At 41.3% G+C, this 20,127-nt stretch overlaps 1 protein-coding gene across 3 annotated transcripts in view; it reads left to right on the plus strand.

The window, feature by feature from the left end:
- The window catches only part of LOC111948919 (uncharacterized), a 31,140-nt gene extending 20,786 nt beyond the window's left edge, over positions 1-10,354 (plus strand). The window contains exons 1-5 of one of the 3 annotated variants that reach the window (XM_078937069.1): positions 515-662; positions 924-1,101; positions 1,213-2,597; positions 3,023-4,664; positions 5,560-10,354. In XM_078937069.1, coding sequence (XP_078793195.1) covers positions 4,493-4,664; positions 5,560-6,875 — 1,488 coding nt within the window. In that variant the 5' untranslated portion in view covers positions 515-662; positions 924-1,101; positions 1,213-2,597; positions 3,023-4,492 and the 3' untranslated portion in view covers positions 6,876-10,354. Of the gene's footprint in view, positions 1-514; positions 663-763; positions 1,102-1,212; positions 2,598-3,022; positions 4,665-5,559 lie in introns of those variants that run through there. The other 2 variants (XM_078937068.1, XM_078937075.1) reach the window with 2 other exon arrangements.
- Positions 10,355-20,127: the final 9,773 nt, after the last annotated feature.

Raw genomic sequence — 20,127 nt, forward strand, 5'->3', positions numbered from 1 at the left:
CTTTTTGAGTGTAATGAGTGTTTCGCGTTTTGGTTTGCCTGCTTTAGCAGTAGTTTTGGCTTCTAGTTTTTGTCATTAAAATCCTTGTCCACCTTGAGCAACTGTCTCCTCCTCTCCGACCTGGGTGCTTCCTTCATCCCCCCCGCCGTGACAGCTCCTGCTTAAATAAGTGCTATTCAAATAAAAAATTGATTTAATTGATTATTTATTTAAAATACAACAAAAAACAGAGTAACGTTCACTGCAAACTGTGCAGAAGACATGTTCTTTCTAAAACTGGAAATAGCACCAAACTTTTTTATCACCTGAAGCTGAGTCACCAAGCATGTTCAGTCTCAGACTGAAATAAACGATGATTCTCCAGGAAAAAAATTTAAGGTCAGACCTGCACAGCAACAACAGTCTTATCTAGCAGAGGAAACTCAGAATTTGCTTTTAGTTCCTAGTTGCTTTTAGTTCCTTGTTTTTATACAGGATGATGACAATAATGCTTTTCAATTTTATGTCAGTTCTGTAAAACTTGAAATCATCAGAATTTATTTGTAAAATCATCCTTTTGTTTTCAAATAGAACTAATCAAACAGTTTAGTGTTCTGTTTTATTTATGTTCTCTTTTGAAACTTGAAAGATTTTGCTTTTTATTTTTCAGTTTACCTTTTAATGTAAATGCATTTTTTAATTATCTGAAAAAACTGTTTCATCAGGGTCCTTCACTGCATCTTTTATGTTAAAAGTTTAATAGGAAGTAAATATTTAAATCTAAACAACCTGCTGATGATTACATATTTCTCTTATGAGCAACAGAGTGTTCAAATTTGAAAAATACAATTATTTGGTTTAAAATGTGATATATGTTGTTGTCACCTGATGCCAAAAAATTCTAAATTGCCCAGCCCTACTGACTCATCTCACTAACTTTCCAGGGGAAATTCTTACTACGTCACATCTCTTCCGTTGGTGAGGACTTGCAAGACTCAAACAGCACAAATCTAGCACAGAGCTGACAGGTTGGCAGTGGTGGTAGTGATCCGCGTCCCACTCCTGAGGTTCCAAGTCTTCTCAGGTCACTACTGAGTGTTGGAGCCCAAACCCTGAGTAGAGGTGAGCCCAACTGTCTGCAGAATATCCCAGTCAACCTGAGCGAAGCATCAGCTTCTGTGAGTATGAAGAATTACAATGGAGTTAACACAGCTTTTTCATTTTCCCTTGTAGTCTCCAACTTGACCAGAGAAGAGCCCACACTGCATTTTACTGTCAGTCCACAGTCAACCGATCAAGTGTTTGTCCACCATGTGGAAAATTACTGACAAACTTTACTGGAAGACCTGGGAGGGATCTCTTCCGAGTGGAGCTGTTCATATCAAGAACGACTACTGCAATCGCATCGACTATGTGAGCAAGCCCTCAGGTCGAGGCGATTGTGGTTTCTACACAGAAAGTAAGGGTCAGTACTGCTACTATGCATTGGGTGACCGTGAGCTGACATCTTCTTAAATGACCGTTTCTAGTAAAACCCCATCTATTTTCTATCTACTGTTGTGTTAATAATATCAACAGTTCTCTGTCGCCCTCTGGTGGTACATCAGAGAAGCCAAATTTCAAGAGAAAGTGAATCAATAAACATGAGCTAATTATTGATGCAGGTTTGAAAACACAGATGGAAAACAGCATCAATACAAATATTAGTCGATGTTTCCTTGAATGGAACAATTTCAGGATTTGTTGTCAGTAAACTTCTGAGAAACTTGTTAAGTGTGCCGGATCTCTGTTAAAATCCTACAAAAAGAAATGATTTTTTCTTTTAAATACAGATTTGTTTGTCTCAAAGTGAAGTAGGTTTGTTTATCTGAGAAAGGGTTTTCAACATGCTGTTCATAAGAAAACATGATTTTCATCTGTTTTTGAAGTGCTCCGTGCATACTGCAGGTGTCCTGGTTTGTCCCCGTCCCTCTGTCTCCCTAGAAGATTTCCTGTCAGACATCAGACGTCTAGCAGCTGCTCTGCTCTCTCTGATCACTCTGTCAGGAATGGTGTCTGGTCCAGCAGACCTCTGGGCGTTAACTCTTCATGGAGTCTTCCTCATGGCAGCCATTGTGAGACAGAGCAGCTGGTGGTCAGGAGGAGGGATGGTCTTCCTGGCTGTCATGTTGTTCTGAGCCTCAAACAGCCTAGAGGTCATTGGCTGCATCTAGAATGGAGGTGTGACTGTCACAGGCAGGTGATGATGTCCTGTAGTTGGAGATCACCTGGATGCTCTGTCACATGTGGCGGGAATCTCTGCTGTTCTGGAAGTGGATTCTCTGAGCATGTGGCACAAAGGTGGAAGTTTCTTCTTCTTCTGATGATTCAAACCTGGAAAAGAGTTTAGTTTGTCTGATCAGGAAACTGAAAATGAGGACGTCAGCGGAGCAGAAAGAGGAGGAACACCGTCAACAATCATGTTGGAGCTCCAACAGGCATTTTCCTGACTCAGCAAAAACATCTGTTTGTTTTTCTTTGTTCTGTCCAGCAGCTGAACAAATGGAAGAAGGTTGGAGGTTCATTGGACCAAGAGCTGGATCATCTAAAGGAAAACGGGCTCCACACACAACATCTATGTGAGGATTATTCTGGAATTACTGGCTCCATTTGTCTGAATTATGGCTTACAGCTGATAAATTCACATGAATAATGAGGTCATGAGAGAAAATCTCTATTTTCTTGCTGGTTTCTATTGAATAGAGTGATTCCAATCAGACTAGTGAAATATTCTGAATGTTTCTGAATCTCCATTGATTCATGACTTCTGATCAGTTCTTATTTCTGTAACTATGATCTAAATGGACTTTAATGAAAGACCATGTGATGTTTCCATTGAAGCTAAAGCTGACCAATCATGTTATTGATTACAACACGAGCGCTTTCTGTGTCTAAAATAAGTCCCAGAAGAGTTCAACCATGACTTCAATGCCTGAGCTAAGCTCCTCCCCCTTTGTGTGTCTTTGTGTGTGTGTGTGTTTCTTGTGTGTTCCCCTGACTGCAGCAGTGTGTCGTCAACAAGAAGCTGATTCCTAGAGAAAAGTGAGAGTTTCAGCTCTAAGGGGTCTGAAGTCCATCTGAGAAGATCACTAACTCATCAGTCCTGCTGTCCCTGAAGACCGGCTTCATGTTCAGAACCAGCTTCAGGTTCTGGGCTGGGATTGGATGTGTTGTGGTGGCAGTAAAGCAGGTTCAAACCCGGATCAAAGCAGAATGTAGAAAGTGTCAAAGTGTCAGTCAGACTCCCAGACAGAATGTTCCAGATCAGCATTTATTGGTTATTTCTTGATGTTCTTCGTCTTTGGAGAAAAGCAGAGCTAGAAAATCAAACAAAGTTCCATCTATCTGGTAAAAACTTGGATTCATTCAGTCTTTCCCGTCTGGACAGATTTCTTTGACGTCTTTTCTTTTCCTTTAAATTCAGTCAAACATGTTGATCCTTCATGATGTGGATGAGTTGATATGAAACAGTGTTTTCTGCAGCAGGAACATGTGAGAGGAAACCTGCTGTTCCTCAGCTGAGCTTCATCATTCCATCTCAGCAGCAGATGAGGAGGATGTGCTGCTGGAAAATCTGCCTCACAGACTCAGTTTGCAGCTTCTGCTTTCAGGTTTGACTTCTAGTTTCTGGAGAAACAGGAAAAAGAAACAGGAAATCTCCACACCACTCTAGAACCATCTAGAACACTATTATGGGATGTTTTTCAGCTGAATCACTGGGATCCATCTTCATGTTAACATCAAAGTGATCGTGTCAAATGAAATCTTTCCTGTTTGAAGGAGTTTCCTTCATGTCACAATAGGATCACAGATCTCCCATCAGGCCTTGCAGCTCCTGACTTTGTGATGAGTTCCTGCAGAAACTCTTGGAAATCTCATGTTGATTCTCTCCCAGTTGACATCCATGGAGATTTTCACTGCTGTTGTTCAACTGTAGAGTTTGTCACAGACGCTCAAACTCATGAAGAGTTCAGCTGGAAGTTGAGAACGAGGCTTTGAAACCAGCAGCAGTTTGAGTCCATTCTGATGTTCCATTCAGGTTTCTGCTACAATAAGCCTTTATTTTGAAAGAGCCAGTGGGGCAGAAACAATAGAAGGAGGAGATTACCAACCCCCCCTGGAATGTTGCCCCCTGTGCAGTAGACTAGTGGGGGCAGGGACGGCTGAACCAATCACAGAAGACTGTTGCAGCTTTCCCTCCAAAAGTCAACCAATCAGATGTTGTTGTTTGGATTCTTTGTCTTGAAGTTTCACATGTGGAAGCTTCCAGAGTCTTTTCTGTTTGGTCTGCAGGCTGAGCAGAACTGACTCCTGCAGGATCACAGGAACTTTCAGGAAAATCTCCAACCAGGAGAAAAGTTTCTGTTTGGACCTTTTTTCTGGGATTGTGAGACTAGCAGATGATCGATCGGAGCTGCAGTGAAGAGGACGGCGGTGTTTGTGGGAGTTGGAGCTGAAGATCGGAGCAGGAACCATGTCTTCCCTTCAGTCTCTGAGAGAGTTGATCAGCGAGCGACTAGCTGCTGCTGCTGAAGAAATCTGCAGACTCTGTGAAGGAACCATCGTCCAGTACGAGCAGGAGCTCTGTCGTCAGCGCAGACTGCTGGATGTCATCTGGAAACCACAGCTGCAGCTCCACCACATAGGTATGTGACCTTCTACAAACCAGTGAAGCTCTCTGAAGCTGCTTGGGTCGGGCGCCGGGGCTGGCCTGGAGTGACGAGCCCCCGGCTGGTTGGTGGGCGGCTCCTGGGTCCTGGCTCCGTCATGGCCCGGGTCTTGGTGCCCGGTGGCCCCAAGGGCTACCCCCCAGTACAGCGCAGTGCCTGTCCTGTGGCTCGGGGCCCTAATGGCGGGGTTCCCCCTTGCTCCCGGATGCCGGAAGGGGGGCCCCCTCACCTGGCTGGTTGGTTCCCCTGCTCGAGCCAATACAGGTCCACTTGAGTTGGTTCTGTCATGTTGGTAAAGCCGCTTGTGCAGAGGTTGCTTCCCTAGCTGCATTACCAACATCACAGAACCAACTCAAGTGGACCAGAGTCTGCGGTACACCTCCACCTGAGGGCCACAAACTACTCCTTCCAGGATAGCAAGGTTTGAGTTTTAGCCAGAGAGAAAGCATGGTTTGAGCGAGGCGTGAAAGATGCGATCTTCTTCAAGAAAGATAAACATTATCTTAATAAGAATGGTGGTCTCAGGTTTAAATCAGTCCCAGACAAACAAACCAGTTCCACTCATTAACAGCTGAAAGAGATGACCAGGTTAGGGAGGGCAGCCACTGATTCCTCCTCCAGGAGCACATATAAACTAGCTCTTTCACCAGGTATTTCAGAATTGACAATTTGGATAAGAGGTGAAATGTTTTCAATTTCGAAAATGATAATGTACAGATGGCATTTTTAATCCTACTTCTGTGATGGAAACAAACTGGATGAATTAGAGTCTTCACAGACAATTGGTGTTTTAAGATAATCAGTTAATAGTGTTTATTAACAACACACAAAGACCTAAAACAAAAAAATGTGTCTTTTTGTGTTTCTGCAGTCCTCCCCCAGCATTGGGTGACTGAAGATGAAGATCTCTGCAACCAGCAAAGGAACTTCAGAGTTGAACTGGAGAAACCAGACCCTCCGCTTTATAAAAAGGAACCGGAGGAACCACAACCATCAACGATTAACGAGGAGATTGATACCTTGATGGAGATACCTACTTATGAGGAAGATGAGAACAGTGAAGCAGATCTAAACAACCAACAGTGGAACTTCAGAGTGGAACAGGAAGAACCAGAACCACCACAGATTAAAGAGGAGCCAGAGGAACTCTGCATCAATCAGGATGAAGAGCAGCTTGATCTGAAGCAGGAGACTGATACCTTGATGGAGATTACTACTTATGAGGAAGATGAGAAAAGTAAAGCAGATCTAAACAACCAACAGTGGAACTTCAAAGTGGAACAGGAAGAACCAGAACCACCGCAGATTAAAGAGGAGCCAGAGGACCTCTGCATCAGTCAGGATGAAGAGCAGCTTGATCTGAAGCAGGAGACTGATACCTTGATGGAGATTCCTACTAATGAGGATGATGAGAACAGTGAAGCAGATCTAAACACTCAGCAGAGCTTTAATGTAACTGATAGTCAGGATGAAGAAGAAAACCAACATGAAGAATCAACATCAACTACAGATGAAGAGACAGACCCACAGAACAGAGATGAGAGGAAGAGAAGAGACAGGAGTCATGTCCAAAGTGTGGACAGCTCTCAGATGCCAAAAAGTCAGTGTGACTCTGATGGTAGTAAAAAATTAAAGAAGGATGATTTGGTTAAGAAACACAAAGAATCTCCAGTGCAGAAAAATGTTTCTTTTTTCAAGTCTGGTGAAAGCTCAAGAATCACTAACAAACCTTTTCACATAGGATTTCATACAGGAGAGAAACAATTTTCATGTAAAGAATGCGGTGGAAGTTTTAGTCAAATATCCAGTCTCAAAATACACATGAGAATTCACACAGGAGAAAAGCCTTTTTCTTGTAAAGAATGTGACAAAAGTTTCAGTCAAATATCTCATCTCAAGTCACACATGAGAACTCACACAGGAGAAAGGCCCTTTTCTTGTATAGAATGTGATAAAGGTTTTAGTGATTTGTCTAGTCTAAAAAAACACACAAGAACTCATACAGGAGAAAAGCCTTTCTCATGTAAAGAATGTGACAAAAGTTTCAGTCAAATATCTCATCTTAAAACACACATGAGAACTCACACAGGAGAGAAGCCTTTTTCTTGTAAAGAATGTGACAAAAGTTTTAAACTTATATCTAATCTCAAAACACATATGATAACTCACAAGAGAAAAACATTTTAAAACAGTTTAATACAGGATTCATTAAAAACTTTAAGCGCAAGAAAACTTGGAGCAGAGAACTTGTGCAGTAAAAACATTGGGTTTTCATGAGCAGAGGAAGAGATTTGGAAAAAGTACAAATTTTCTTCCATAAAGACAGAAACTAGTATTTTATTTGAAATTATGATTTTTTAGAATGAAATATTTCAAGCCTTGTTTTTATGTTGCCATATACGTATGGAATATACCGCTAATGTACCTTCTTTGAAAGCCCAAACTACTAAACATTCAGTCCCATTCACCCCCACACACACCCATTCACACACTGATGGCAGCTGTGCTGTCTCACACTGGCACTAACCTATAACCCCCAGGATCAATGTGGGGTTAAGTTTTATTCAATGACACTTTGACACATGGATGGGCAAAGTGGTAGTTGAACCTGTGATATTCTGATCAGAGGTCAACCACTCTACCTCTGCAGCACATCCAATCACTTTGGTTTTCGTATTTCAGATAATTTAAATATTTTAATTTTTAAAAATATTTTAATTAATTTTTAGTTTGTTCATGTGTGTGTTACCATGACAACACAAGAAAGATTTTGTAAACGTCTTTAATTCTGACACTTTTTATGTAGTCAGTGAACATTTGATTATTAATTTAAACAAAAAGTAGTCACTGAGTTTATATTTTTTTTTAGACCAAGTTTAGTGAGGAAAAGATTTTCCTAAAAATGTATGAAGGAAGAGGCTGATAAAGAACCAGACTGGGGTTTATGTCTGGTGTTCTTGTTATTCATGTTTTCTAGTAGACATTAGAACTGTTCCTCTGTTTTTTATTTTGGTTCTCATTGTTCTGTTCCAATCTTTACTGTGAAGACTAAAGTGGACGTGAACATCAGTCAGAAGTGTAGAGTCTTTCTCACAGTGTGGGTTTCTGCTGTTTGTTGATTAGTTGATGTTATTCATTTTTAGAGCCACATCTGCCACTTTAAATACGAAGGACTGCGTTCACTATAAAACACATTTTTTCAATAATCCATCCATCCATCTCCCTCCGCTTATCCGGGACCGGGTTGCGGGGGCAGCAGTCTAAGTAGAGATTCCCAGACTTCCCTAACCCTGACCACTTTCTCCAGCTCCTGGTTTTGTTTGCACTTGTTTTTGAGTTTCAGGTACAAAAGAATTTTTTGTAAGTGTTGCACATGGAACAATGGCTCAGAAATCCCTTCATAGTAGGTTGGTAATGTGATCAGCAAAAGTATTTTCCCATGTTATATACTTTATCTGCACAAATAAGTAGTAAAAAATGTGTTCAAAATTCTTAATGACTGATGAAAATACTGTAGAAGTGATTTAATTTATGGAAATAAAGAGTGGCGTTTAGATAAATGCATGTTTTCTACCACGTTAAATCATTGTTATAGATTATTGTAACCTTCGCACAGCAGAACGTCATTAGTTATCAATATGTTAGTTACAAACAAAGCCTGTTTGAAAAAACAGACTCCTCCTTTAATGTCTGTTCCAGCTGCTGGAAAGAACCAAAGATCTTTTTAAAAAGGGAAGAAAAGTCTGCAGAGTGATGACATCATTAGACATCAGCGGTACTTGTATCCCCCACTTTTTCACCTTTCTTCCTTTTACTCTCTTCCACCCCCCACACATTCTTTCCCTCCCCCTCCCCACACACACTAAATGTAACAAATAAATAAAAAAAACAATACAACAAAAAGGGGTTTTATACAAATCTCCACTCTGGCTTCTAAAGTTCTATAACCTCTTGTTGTGATAGTAAAACCTGTCCAACACAAAAGGCCTTCAGCTCTAATCTGTTTGCTCAGTTGTTGGACAGAAAAAGTGAGAGAGAAAAAAAATTGTGAATTGAAGAAACAAAAACATTGTTGCAATTCTCTCTTCTAGTTGTACAAAAATAACAAAGGCAATAAAAAAATGTGAACTGATTTATTAATTCTTTAAAATCTGGCCAAACAGAAAAAAAGGGCAACACACCATTTAGTGTTTGTGTGGGTTTTCTCTGAGGACTTCAGTTCCCCCCACCCAACCAAAAAAAGGTTCCTGTAAAAAAAATGGATAAGTTGATCATTTATTTTTAATTAAATTCATTTTATTCAGAAAAAAATGAAGTGACATTAAAAAGTAGAAACAGAAAGAATTGCAACACACTAAATGGATCCCCTCCGTGAACCGCCACCTTAACATGGTGGGGGGGTTTGAGCACTCGAGTGATCCTAGAAGCTGATCTGTCCGGGGCTAAAGCCGATGGCAAGGTGTCCCACGCAGACCGGCTCTAGGTGACGAGTCAGACTAAGAGCGGTTCAGAATCCCTAAAGTGAGTCAGAAAGAACAAGGTCCAGTTACAACACAAAGCTTGCAGTCGGGTCACCTCTCTGAGAGGGAAGGAGCCTGAGCTTGTGTGAGATGTTAGAAGGTACCAGCTAGATATATTTGGGCTCACTTCCACACAGATCCGGCCCTGAAATTCACTGTACATAGAGGACTGTGACCTCACCCAGAGAAAGGGCCTTACCCCTGGCTACAGGGAAATGAAGCCAATTCCGTTGCCATTTTTCCACAAAACGGGTCCCCGTTGGAGCCAGACAACCGGGATTGGTCGAGTTGGTCTGAGTGACGTTTCTAGGGCAACTACTGTGGCCAATCAGAAGTAAGCTTGCTGGAAATCGAAATGAAGACATGCTGCTGACTCTAAACAAAAATAATAACAAAAAAGCAAAACAAATTAAAATAATTAATTAAATAAATAAAGGTTTTTGGCAAAAATTGTTATGACGGAATGCATTGTGGTCTATATTCGCCGATCAAGTGAACATCGATGCACACTGGTTCTTTGCAGAGTCTTCTGGGAAGTTTCTAGGGCACTGGATTTTGGAATGCACTACAAAATGGTGAACGCACTATATAGTGAGCAGGGAAGGAATTCAGACACAACCTACAGTTCCAAAATTAAGTACCATAGAAATTTCCCAGAAGTCTCTGCGAAACAGAAGTGTGCATCGCTGCTCAGTAAATCAGTGAAAAACTCATTTAACTTTGTGAAATCGATGGCGTCGTATCCACCATAAAAATAATGTAGTGAGCATAGTGTCCGAATTGCTTTTCAATTCACAGCTATAGTGCCCTAAGAGAAAGGCTGAATATTTAGTGCCGCACTATCTAGTTTGTCAGTATTTAGGGGTTCGGGGGGGAATTCGGACACAGCCCCACTTTCTCTGTGGAGTTAGCATTGATTGGCTAAATGCTTTCCTTTCATATGCTCAACATGCACATCCATCTTTGCAAGAGTTTGGATGTTGTTTTTTAAGATGAAGATGAACTTTATTAATCCCTGTAGGGAAATTAAGTTGTAGTAGCAGAAAAGAATGAAAAAGAAGAAAAAAGGTTATCCTTCACCAGCAGTTATTGAGAACTCAGCATGACTCAAACATAAACATTTCTCTTAAATCATAAATGTTCATTTCTTCTTTAAAAATCTACACAATACAACATTTCCAACATTCTTGCATGCACACTGTCCACAAATGTTTATGTGATGTTTTTTTCATGAATGCATTAGTAGATTTCCAAATCCCACTTTGTATTTGTATTAATCTTTTTGTGGAGTTTAATCCAAATAATTGTTTTGTATAAATCCCCCAAAATGTCACAAATGCATTTGAAGTATGGTAGAACTGATGTTGAATAAAGAATGTCCATGCATATAGAACTCTCTTTTTCTGTAGTTGTCTAGATTACACATATAGCCTCACATATCTTAAATATATTCAATATGTGAGTGCGTAAAGGGATGTAAGTGAACCCAGACATGGAGACGTGATTATCTATGCTTCTGTTCAGCTTTTTCAAATAAATCAATCTGATGGCTAAACATCATCCGTGTCTTCCATGCATTGTAATGAGACAAACAGACAGAAATGTGAAGGTATCTGCTGTAAATCCAAGTATTGCTCACATCTGTGTTTATGAATGTCTTCTCATGTAAATTGTTTAGTGGAAACACTTTCTTCCAAAAGCCAAGGGAGCTTTTGTGAGATCTCCATCAAGGTGGCTTGAAAACGGTGAACAAAATTCACATTACTTCTTTAATCTGGAGAGACCCCATTCTAAAGGCCCGTACACACCGGGACGAATATTCGCCAGGCGTTATTCGCCAGCGTTTTTCACCACGTTTTTGTGTCCACACCCAGGCGATTTTCGCTGACGATGAGCCGAGCGAACATGCAATTTCCTTCCCTGACATTAGATGGCGCTTAATGTAAACAGAAATACTCCTGTACACAAGGTGGCGCTGCGCAACTTTACGATTCTTAAAGTCGCTTTTCACTCAGAAGAAGAGAGCAAGTATTTACGAGCTTGTCAGAATCCTACAAAGAAAACATGAATATTTCAAGCATCAGTAGCTCCAACTGGTACTTGGTAAGGGGATATTTTAGAATGTCCGTAATTATTTCTTTGCGGCAGTGTAGACGCTACTTGGCGTCTATCTTCTTCGCTGGTATGTGTGCTCAGCAAGGTAGTTTTGTGTTTGAGCGCCCCCAAGTTGTGTTTTACTGTAACTTCAGAAGCTCCAGACACGTGTGCAAAAGCGCCATTCTCATTGGTCGAATAGATTTCGACGCGACGCGTGGAAAAAAAAAAACGAACCCGAGGCGTTTTTTTTTTTTTGACGCTTTGGCGCTTGCCGTTTTTTCGCCTCGGTGTGCACACTCTCATTGGTGCCCTTTGTTTAGTCACGAGGCGTTAAACGTCGGCGAAAATCGCCGGCGAAATTCGTCCCGGTGTGAACAGGCCTTTCAGTCAGACAACTCTTGCAGAAGAATATTTATTTCACAACATCTTTAGGTTGACATTCACAATTTGATTCACAACTTCGTTTTGGCATAAGGCTCCGTTCAATTCCTTGAGACACTTATTATTATTTTTTCCATACACTTTCGGGTAACAATCCCCGTAACGGAGCCCACACGTGGAAGCCGGGGAGGAGGGAGGGGCAAAGAATGAGCGCTGGAGGTAAGAGAGAATGAACAATTGTACACCTGACTTAAATAGGACGCTAAGCAGGTGGGTTAATTAACTGACCCGCCCTAGGGGAGTAACCTGCAATTCTGCAGAGTGTCTGCCCGAAATGCGACGAGTCGCTATTAAAGGTAGTAGCATTCAGAGAATTAATATAGATGGAACTATTTCAGAAGACCATGAAGTCATTTCTAAATTCTAAATTTAGTCAAGTACAGCAGCTCTTCCAGCTCTCTCTCTCTCTCTCTCTCTCTCTCTTTCTCTATCTCTCTCTCTCTCTCCACGTTTGCTTCCAGCTCTCTCTCTCTGTCTCTCTTTCTCTATCTCTCTCTCTCTCTCCACGTTTGCTTCCAGCTCTCTCTCTCTCTCTGTCTCTCTTTCTCTATCTCTCTCTCTCTCTCCACGTTTGCTGGGTGTCTTTTTGCTGCAGCTGAGCGCTGCAGTAGTGTTGACTTGGTCTCAGCCACAGACTGCTGACATGTTAGCTGATGTTTCAGCTGAGTCAGCTCTTCTTTCCAAGCTGATGTTTCCTGCAGAGATTCCTGCAGGAGTTCCTCCTGCTCCTTCTTTCCCAGAGTTCCTGCAACCAGACGGAGTCTTTGTGCTTTGGAGCTGCTTCTCTTGGATGAAGCGCTTGGTTAGCTCACTTTGATCTCTTTCATGTGGGACTTTGTCTTGAAGCGGATCAAACTGAAGGTGGGACTCCCAAAGCAAACGTTCTGGGATGTTTGCTTCAGCTCTGTGCTTCTGTTCTCTGGTTGCTTCTTTGCTTTGGTTGCAGAGACTTGGAGCTCTCTCTCCATGCAGATCAGCAGCTTCTTTGGAGGCAGAGGCAGCTGTGTGGGAAGTCTCTGCAGGTCCAGAATCTTCTGATGGATCAGCAGCTGCTGCAGGTTCCTCTGGGTGGAAACACATTTCTGCCAAACAGAACACCTGTTTGTCTTTGTTTGGATGGAAAACGGAGGAAAAAAACTTCTTTGGAGAGAAATCTGCTTTGTTTCTTGTTGCTATGAGGTTGTTGAACAAATGTGGTCACTTTCACAGCTTCACTTCAAATGACTTCCAACAGACAGAAATTATACATTTTCAGTTTATTAAAACAAGTTTGTGAAACATTTTTGATGTTTTTTCTGTAATTCTAGGTCTGATTTCTTCATACATGATGACTAAAAGAAGAAAAACCAAACCAAATCAGTCAGGTCTGTAGTTTGAACTTGTATTAGAAATGAAAAGGGCGACCCCTTCTGGCTGTATCCAGAACTGCATCTTCTGATCAGAAAAGTGTTGAAAAACCTCAATTGTGTCTGTAAAATGTCTGCAGCTTTTTTGTCTGAAGACATGAATAAAGTCTGGATTTGATCCTTAATGAATCTTCATATTTCTTTGTCCTTCAGTCTTTCTTTCAGTCTCAAACACACTGGTTCATTTGATCCTAATGAGAACATGTGTGAGGCTCCAACATGGCTGCCTTCACTGCAGGTTCCTCTTCACAGCATGTGTTTGTGGATCAACACACAAACAACAACAGGTGCAGGTGAGGAAGTGTTGCTGTTGTTGCCTTTGCCTGCTTCCAGCCTACAGGCACAGTTTTCTGCTCCCTCAACCTTCTGATCCATGAGGCCACATGGTCTGAGAGAACATCCAGGTCCAGCTGCAGGTGGAGGACAGCATCATCCAGCCGTCACAGACTGGGGGCGGAGCCTGGAGATGACTGCTGAAGGTCAGAGGGCGGAGCTTCATCAGGATGAAGGTGCTGCTTGGATTCTGCTTTGATGTCCGTCTGTTCTCAGTCCCTTCATGGCTGCTGCTCAGAGCTGTTTCTGGATGTTTCTGGAGAATTCATGTCTTTACTGATCCAAATGTGGGATTTCTGTTTTTCTTTGGACTTTTCTTTATTTAAGGCTTTTAACTTTTGGAACTTTCTTTGTTTCTATGCTTTAACTTCCAAACGGGTTTATCTAAGACAATCTGATTGTTTTTCATTTGACTTTCTAGGAACTTTCTGTTTCATCTTTGAGGATTTGGACTTTTGAAAGACTTTTAGCTGCAGTTTCATCCTTTGAACCAGATGGATCTGAATCTAGAGTCAAAGATTCTAAGGAAATCATGGATTCACAGACATTTGATTGAATTTCTGTCTGGATCAGAAACCAACAGCAGACATTTCAAGCCGTCATCTGTTCCTAATGTTCATTCCCCGCCATCATTGAAAGCTTTTGGAATAGTCCCTAAAGCCAGCGATCGGGCCGCTTTGGAGCATGAACTCATCACTCGGTGTCACGGTGGCAGAGAGATGACAGATCCCAAATCTGAGGCTGAAATGATCACGTCCTACCAGCTACACTCTGGATTTGGGACCAAAAACCTTTGAAGATGTTGGAGCATTGTTGGAGAATAGACTGACAACATTTGTTTGGAAGAAAGATTGACCTTTGACCCCTCCCTCATGTGTTCCACATCCAGCTGCAGACACACCACTACAGCTCACATTCCACTTCTGATCCAGCAGTTAGAACCAGAGCCTGCATTTGCAGCAGGTTCCAACCCACTGACCACTGATCCACACAGGGGGACGTCCTAAGGGGCGGAGTCAGCCACTGGAGAGAGCAAACAGGAGAAATGGGGGTCACTCTGGGCCTCTCTGTGTCTGGACCTTCAGAGGGACAGTGGTTTGGTCCAGAACACGGATGCTAAACTAGCTCTCTGGAAACTTGAACTTGTTGAATGGGAAACTTCCTGAAATCTTCTTCATCTGTTGACTTGTTCTTTCTTCATCTGAATGAGCTCAGTCCTCTCCCAAATCCAACTCCATCTATCTTCAGTGCTTTGGACTGAGTTGGAGCAGAACTAGAGCTTTCTCCAGATGTCCTAGTACTTTTAGATCAGTGTCTTCCAATATTTGGAGCCCAGGTTCACTTCTTTCCCTGACAAAAATCCCAAAAGGCCTACCAGCCACCAAATAGTCAGAAAGCAGAGAAACTTGGTGGTCTGCATTGATGAGAAACCAGTCCCTCCAGGATGACACATGGCTTTTTGGAATCATTTCACACACAAACAAACGGGAAGTTGTGCTTGTTTTTCTGAGAAAATGCAATCAAATGTGTGATAATGGTCAATGTAAATGTTTAGATAAAGGCTGTAGGGGATTCAGGGATTGTGGAGCGGTTGTTGTTTCCTTCTGGGTTAAAGTGCAGTTTTGTGTAACCTCCCAAAGAGGAGAAACCCAAAACAGAAAGGAAAAGCAAAGAGACAGGTGGAAGCCATCATGAGATTCCTTTCAAACAGGAAGTTCTTTGTCATTTCATGCACTAGTTTCATTTAGCTCTAGTTGTTGAACATTCTAGAAACTCCTAAAAACATTTTCTGTCCACTTTGAAACCATATGGGGCTGACTTGGCCTTGCTCGCTGGGATACGGCCAACATCCAGAAATCTGGATGTTGGCTGGTCAAATCCAAATCAATCCAAAAGCCTGGAGACTGGATGGCCGTGGTCCTCCCTTTGACTTGGACAGTGGTTGCCATGGTGACCTGCACACTCACCAAGCTGGAACTTAGAAGGAGAAAAAGAGACCAAAATGATTGATAAAGCAGGTTTTCCAGGGAAATCCCACAAAGTGTTTTCCAAGCTAGAACTAAGAATATCCAGCATGCATTTGGAAAAACACATTAGCTTCTAGTGGAAAATGATGAGTCATTGTAAAAGCATTCTATGAATGCTCAGAAAACTTCCTCTAAGGTTGTGGTTGTTTGGAGAAGTCCTCCTCTTCAAAGAAGTTCTCCTGACCATCTTCAAAGCCACTTTCTGCTTTTTCAAACGCTACTGTTCAACAAAAACTTGGTTTCTGCCACAAAACCAACCTTAGACACTGAAACAGAATGAATCCAATGCAGAAATGTGTTGACACCTTTAATTCAAAGCTTCAATCAGTTTGAATCTCATGAAGAAGATTTCAAAAATCCACATTTGGATCAGGCGTCTTCATCAGAGCACAACTCATGTTTCCAGGACTGTGACTCACCAATAGATCCTCATTTCCTTTACACAATCTGTTTCCATCATTTGGATTTTTTATAAAAACTTGAGCTAGAAAAGAATTGTTGCCCCAAAATGTCCAGTTTGAATAGTCTACAGTTTGTTGTGTTTGGTTGCTAGGTAACAGGGTCTTTAATGTCTATGATGTCATGGTGGCTTTCAGAGTTGAACTCCTGAATATGACGGTAAACATTTGGATTGAACAAAAATGGGATTGAAGCTCATGCTAAATCCTGATCTCAATGCTGAAAAAACCTCCTCCTAGATTCTGGTTGTTTGGAGAAGTCCTCCTCTTCCAAGAATTCCTGAAAAAAGCCCTCATTTCTCCTGACCATCTTCAAAGCCACTTTCTGCTTTAGTTTAGTCCAAACTTGCTTTATGCTGACAACATTTACAGCTTGAATCCATCTGAAGAATCCAAGGAAACAAACCAATCTAAGTCTGCATTCATGCCACTTCAGAACCAACAAAGCATGTTTCCAGGACGCTGACTTACCAATAGAACTTGGGATTTCCTTTGCAGAATCCTTCTCCGTGTGTTTTCCTTTGTTTTTCTCCCCAAAACCTAAAGCAGAGATTTTTGCTGAGCTGCAGAACAAACGTCTGACTGCTTTAACCGCCGTTGATGGTTTGTTGTGTTTCCCTCTATAGCTGCTATGGTCTTGGTATGGTTGCTAGGTAACGCTGTCTTTGATGATGATGATGTCAGAGTGGCCTCTAGAATGGACTTTTTTCTTGTGTAACCAGGAGCTGTAACATTTAGGGCACTAGGACCCAGAAAGAGGTCCAGGCAGTGACGGTGATGTGATGCTATTTTCATTAAACAAATCACAGAAAAGTTCAAAAAGTAAATCATCTAAAGTATTTCTGTGTAAAATAGTGTTAATGTGTTGTCAAAAATTAAATGTTGTCTCCTGTGTGGAGGTATTTCAGTTCATTAAAAACTGACATAAATGAGTAACGTTCACTGCAAACTGTGCCGAAGGCATGTTCTTTCTAAAACTGGAAATAGCACCAACCTTTTTTATCACCTGAAGCTGAGTCTGCATTTGATAATTCAATAAAAATAACATTTCATTTCCTCGTTATAAAGCAACTTTATTTTAGTTTCATTTGTCATTGGTCTTTTTGAGCCAAAATCCTGAAGAAATCCAAACAAAAGGCTTTTCCAACAGAATCAGAACGTTAGCACGTGACCTAAGTTTGTTCACTTTGTGCTAAATGTTGATTTCTTTGACTGTTGTGTTAATAATATCAACAGTTCTCTGTCGCCCTCTGGTGGTTCATCAGAGAAGCCAAACTTCCAAAGAAAGTGAATCAATAAACATGAGCTAATTCTTGATGCAGGTTTGAAAACACAGATGGAAAACAGCATCAATACAAATATTAGTCAATGTTTCCTTGAATGGAACAATTTCAGGATTTGTTGTCATAAAGTTGTGAAAAACTGTCTTGTAAAGTGTGTGGTGACGGTCCACTGTGGAAAATGACTGTTTGTGGAACATTGAGATGTGCTCAGTGATTTTGGTTTAGGACACTTTGGTTTCATTTCAAACGTTGGTTTCTCCTAAATCTACAAACTCTCTCCACAAACTGTCTCCTAACTCTCAGGGATTCCTGCTGCTGGCAAAACTCACGGCTCAAGGAACCACTTCATGAATCAGTCACGCTTTGGAATGAACTTTATTGAACAACATGTCATGGTCTGGAAGAAGCCCCAGTTCCAGCTGACAGAAGTCTGGTTCTGATCCATCAGATCTCACTAGCAACAGAACCAAACCTTCACGTGTTGCAGCAACAGTTTCCATGTTTGGGAGGATCTTCTGAAGAACAGCTCAGTTCCAGATCACATCATGATGTTTGATGTTTTCTTCATTCCAGGAAATCATCTGTGTCTCCTTTGATCTGTGCTGAGTCAGCACTTTGACTTCTTTTCAACTTTAGATCCATCATTTACAATCAAGGATTTATTGATAAATATGATTTATTTACAGAAAATAAAGAGTAAATGTATTTATCATCCAGCAGTGATTGTGGTGTTTGTAAGTCTTTTATTTTGAAATTCCTCAAGGATGATCATCATGGTGGGATTTCTAGATCTGCATGAACTCATCCTGAATCCAAAAGACACTGGAGCATCAAAGAATCCAACCCATCTCTGCCAACATGGGGCTCTTACTTTGAAAGTCTCAGACTTCCTGCAGGGAAACAGGCTTTCTGCTGCTGCACTGACAGATGTGCACGAGCTTGAAAGAGCTTCCTGACTGCGGAGCTGCAGACTTTCTCCTGCAGAGCAGCAGCTGACTTCAGCGTCGTCATGGGAACACAGTCTGCTGCTGCTTCTGGAAACGTCTTCAAGGCTGTGGTGGGACTTGTTGGTCTGGAGGACAGATTCTCTGAGCAAATGCTGCTTCAGCTTCAAGCTTCAGCTCTTTTCTTCTGGCAGAGCTTAGAAGAAATGGAAACCTCCTTTGTTCTGACTGTTTGCTCCAAATCCCAGATTCAGGAATTCCTCCAAGAAGTTCAGCTCAGAGATCATCAGCAGAGAAAAGCCTGAAGTTCTGATGGAAAATGACAACAGAACATGATCAATATTATTGATCCACATGGAATCCAGAAGAAACTCTGAGGTGAAGACATGAAGACACAAGCTTCAGAGACATGAGGAGAAGTCAGAGTGGATTCATTCTGGACTTTCTTCTCACATCTTCTCTTCAGAACATCTTTGTCTTTGATCCTTCAAATCTTCTGAAATCTGATCATCCATGGATTGTTTTTGTGGGATCAGATCCAGAGTTGCTGAAAGTTCTGCTGCCCTCTGCTGGTCAAAGTGTCCAAACAGCAGAGAGGAGATTCTCTGGGATTCATTGGAGTCCAGATTCTCCTGGATGTGAACAGTCTCTGCTTCTGGAACAGAAGAGTCCTTCTCAGAGCAGCATTGAGGATCTGTTCTGTCCGGCTGAGAGCGCTCCCTGCTGGTAGGAGACAGAACCACATCAGCTGCTTTTCTTTGGCCGTTCAGAAACAGTCTGGAGACTCTAAAAAACCTCCACTTCCTGAAGCAAACGGATGCAGAGCATCATGTTTGATCCTCTTCCTTCAGAAACGGCTCCATTGTTCCATCGCTCAGCAGTTTGACTAAAGCAGCTGAGAGTCTTGATGCAAACAGACCTCAGCAGCTCATCCAGAACGCCATGACAGAAGCACATGCAGCAGCACGTGCACGCTCCCAGAGAACAGCAGCTGATCCAAGTCCTGACTTTGAGGTGAGACCTTTCTGTTCTGCTTGGACCACACGTCAACATGAACTTCATTTCCCATCATTCCATCTGTCAGGAGAGAACAGCTGCAATCAGCTTCCTTCAGGAATGACTGCAGGTAGAAGGATCTTTCATTCTTCAGCACCATCAGGACCCACATCCAGCCCATCAACAGCCAGAACATCAGTGACATCAGCGTCTGATCTTCATCACATCATCATCATCAAAGGACCACCTCTACGTTTTTACAATCTGATGGATTTCAGTCTTTCTGCAGCTTCTCATCAACTGGATTGTCAAATATTTTTATTTCCGTTAACACTCTCAGACCTGGAAAAAGCGGAAAGGGTTCAAATAAAACCAGCAAGAATTAATATTTTATAGAAACTACATGTGATATTAACTAGTTTTAGGAAGGGAAAAAAATCCTTAAGTGTTTTTTTATGTTTCAACCTGAAATAATCTGTGATTTAAAAAAAACTCCAGTTTTTTTTTTATTAAACAAGTCTTTGAAGACGACACAGAAACAAGAAACAGCGTTACAATCTTTGCAGGATGTCTGTGAAAAATGTTTTATTCTAAAAATATTTCATTGTTTCATTGTTCATTTATTTTTTCACTTTTCTTTCATTTTGTTATATCGCCGTTATATACCTCATAAATGTGTTAATCTTATTTAAATGAAATCTAGGAAACCTCTGTATTTTTTTTTTCACCGAAAGCATTTCTAAAATATTATTTGTCTTTGTTTTTGACTGCAGTTTAATGTGTATTTATACTCGTAATTATTCTCTTTAAAAACAGTTATTTACGTTTTATTGCTGTTAAATTTCTTTTTCAATACTTTTTCTTTGTTCACTGAAGACATTTCTTTACCATTTACTCTACTTCAGGAATACAATAAACAAATGTGATTAAGGTT

The sequence above is a fragment of the Oryzias latipes genome, chromosome 2 (genome assembly GCF_053564925.1).
Source record: "Oryzias latipes strain Hd-rR chromosome 2, Olatipes_Hd-rR_3.1".
Lineage (NCBI taxonomy): Eukaryota > Metazoa > Chordata > Actinopteri > Beloniformes > Adrianichthyidae > Oryzias > Oryzias latipes.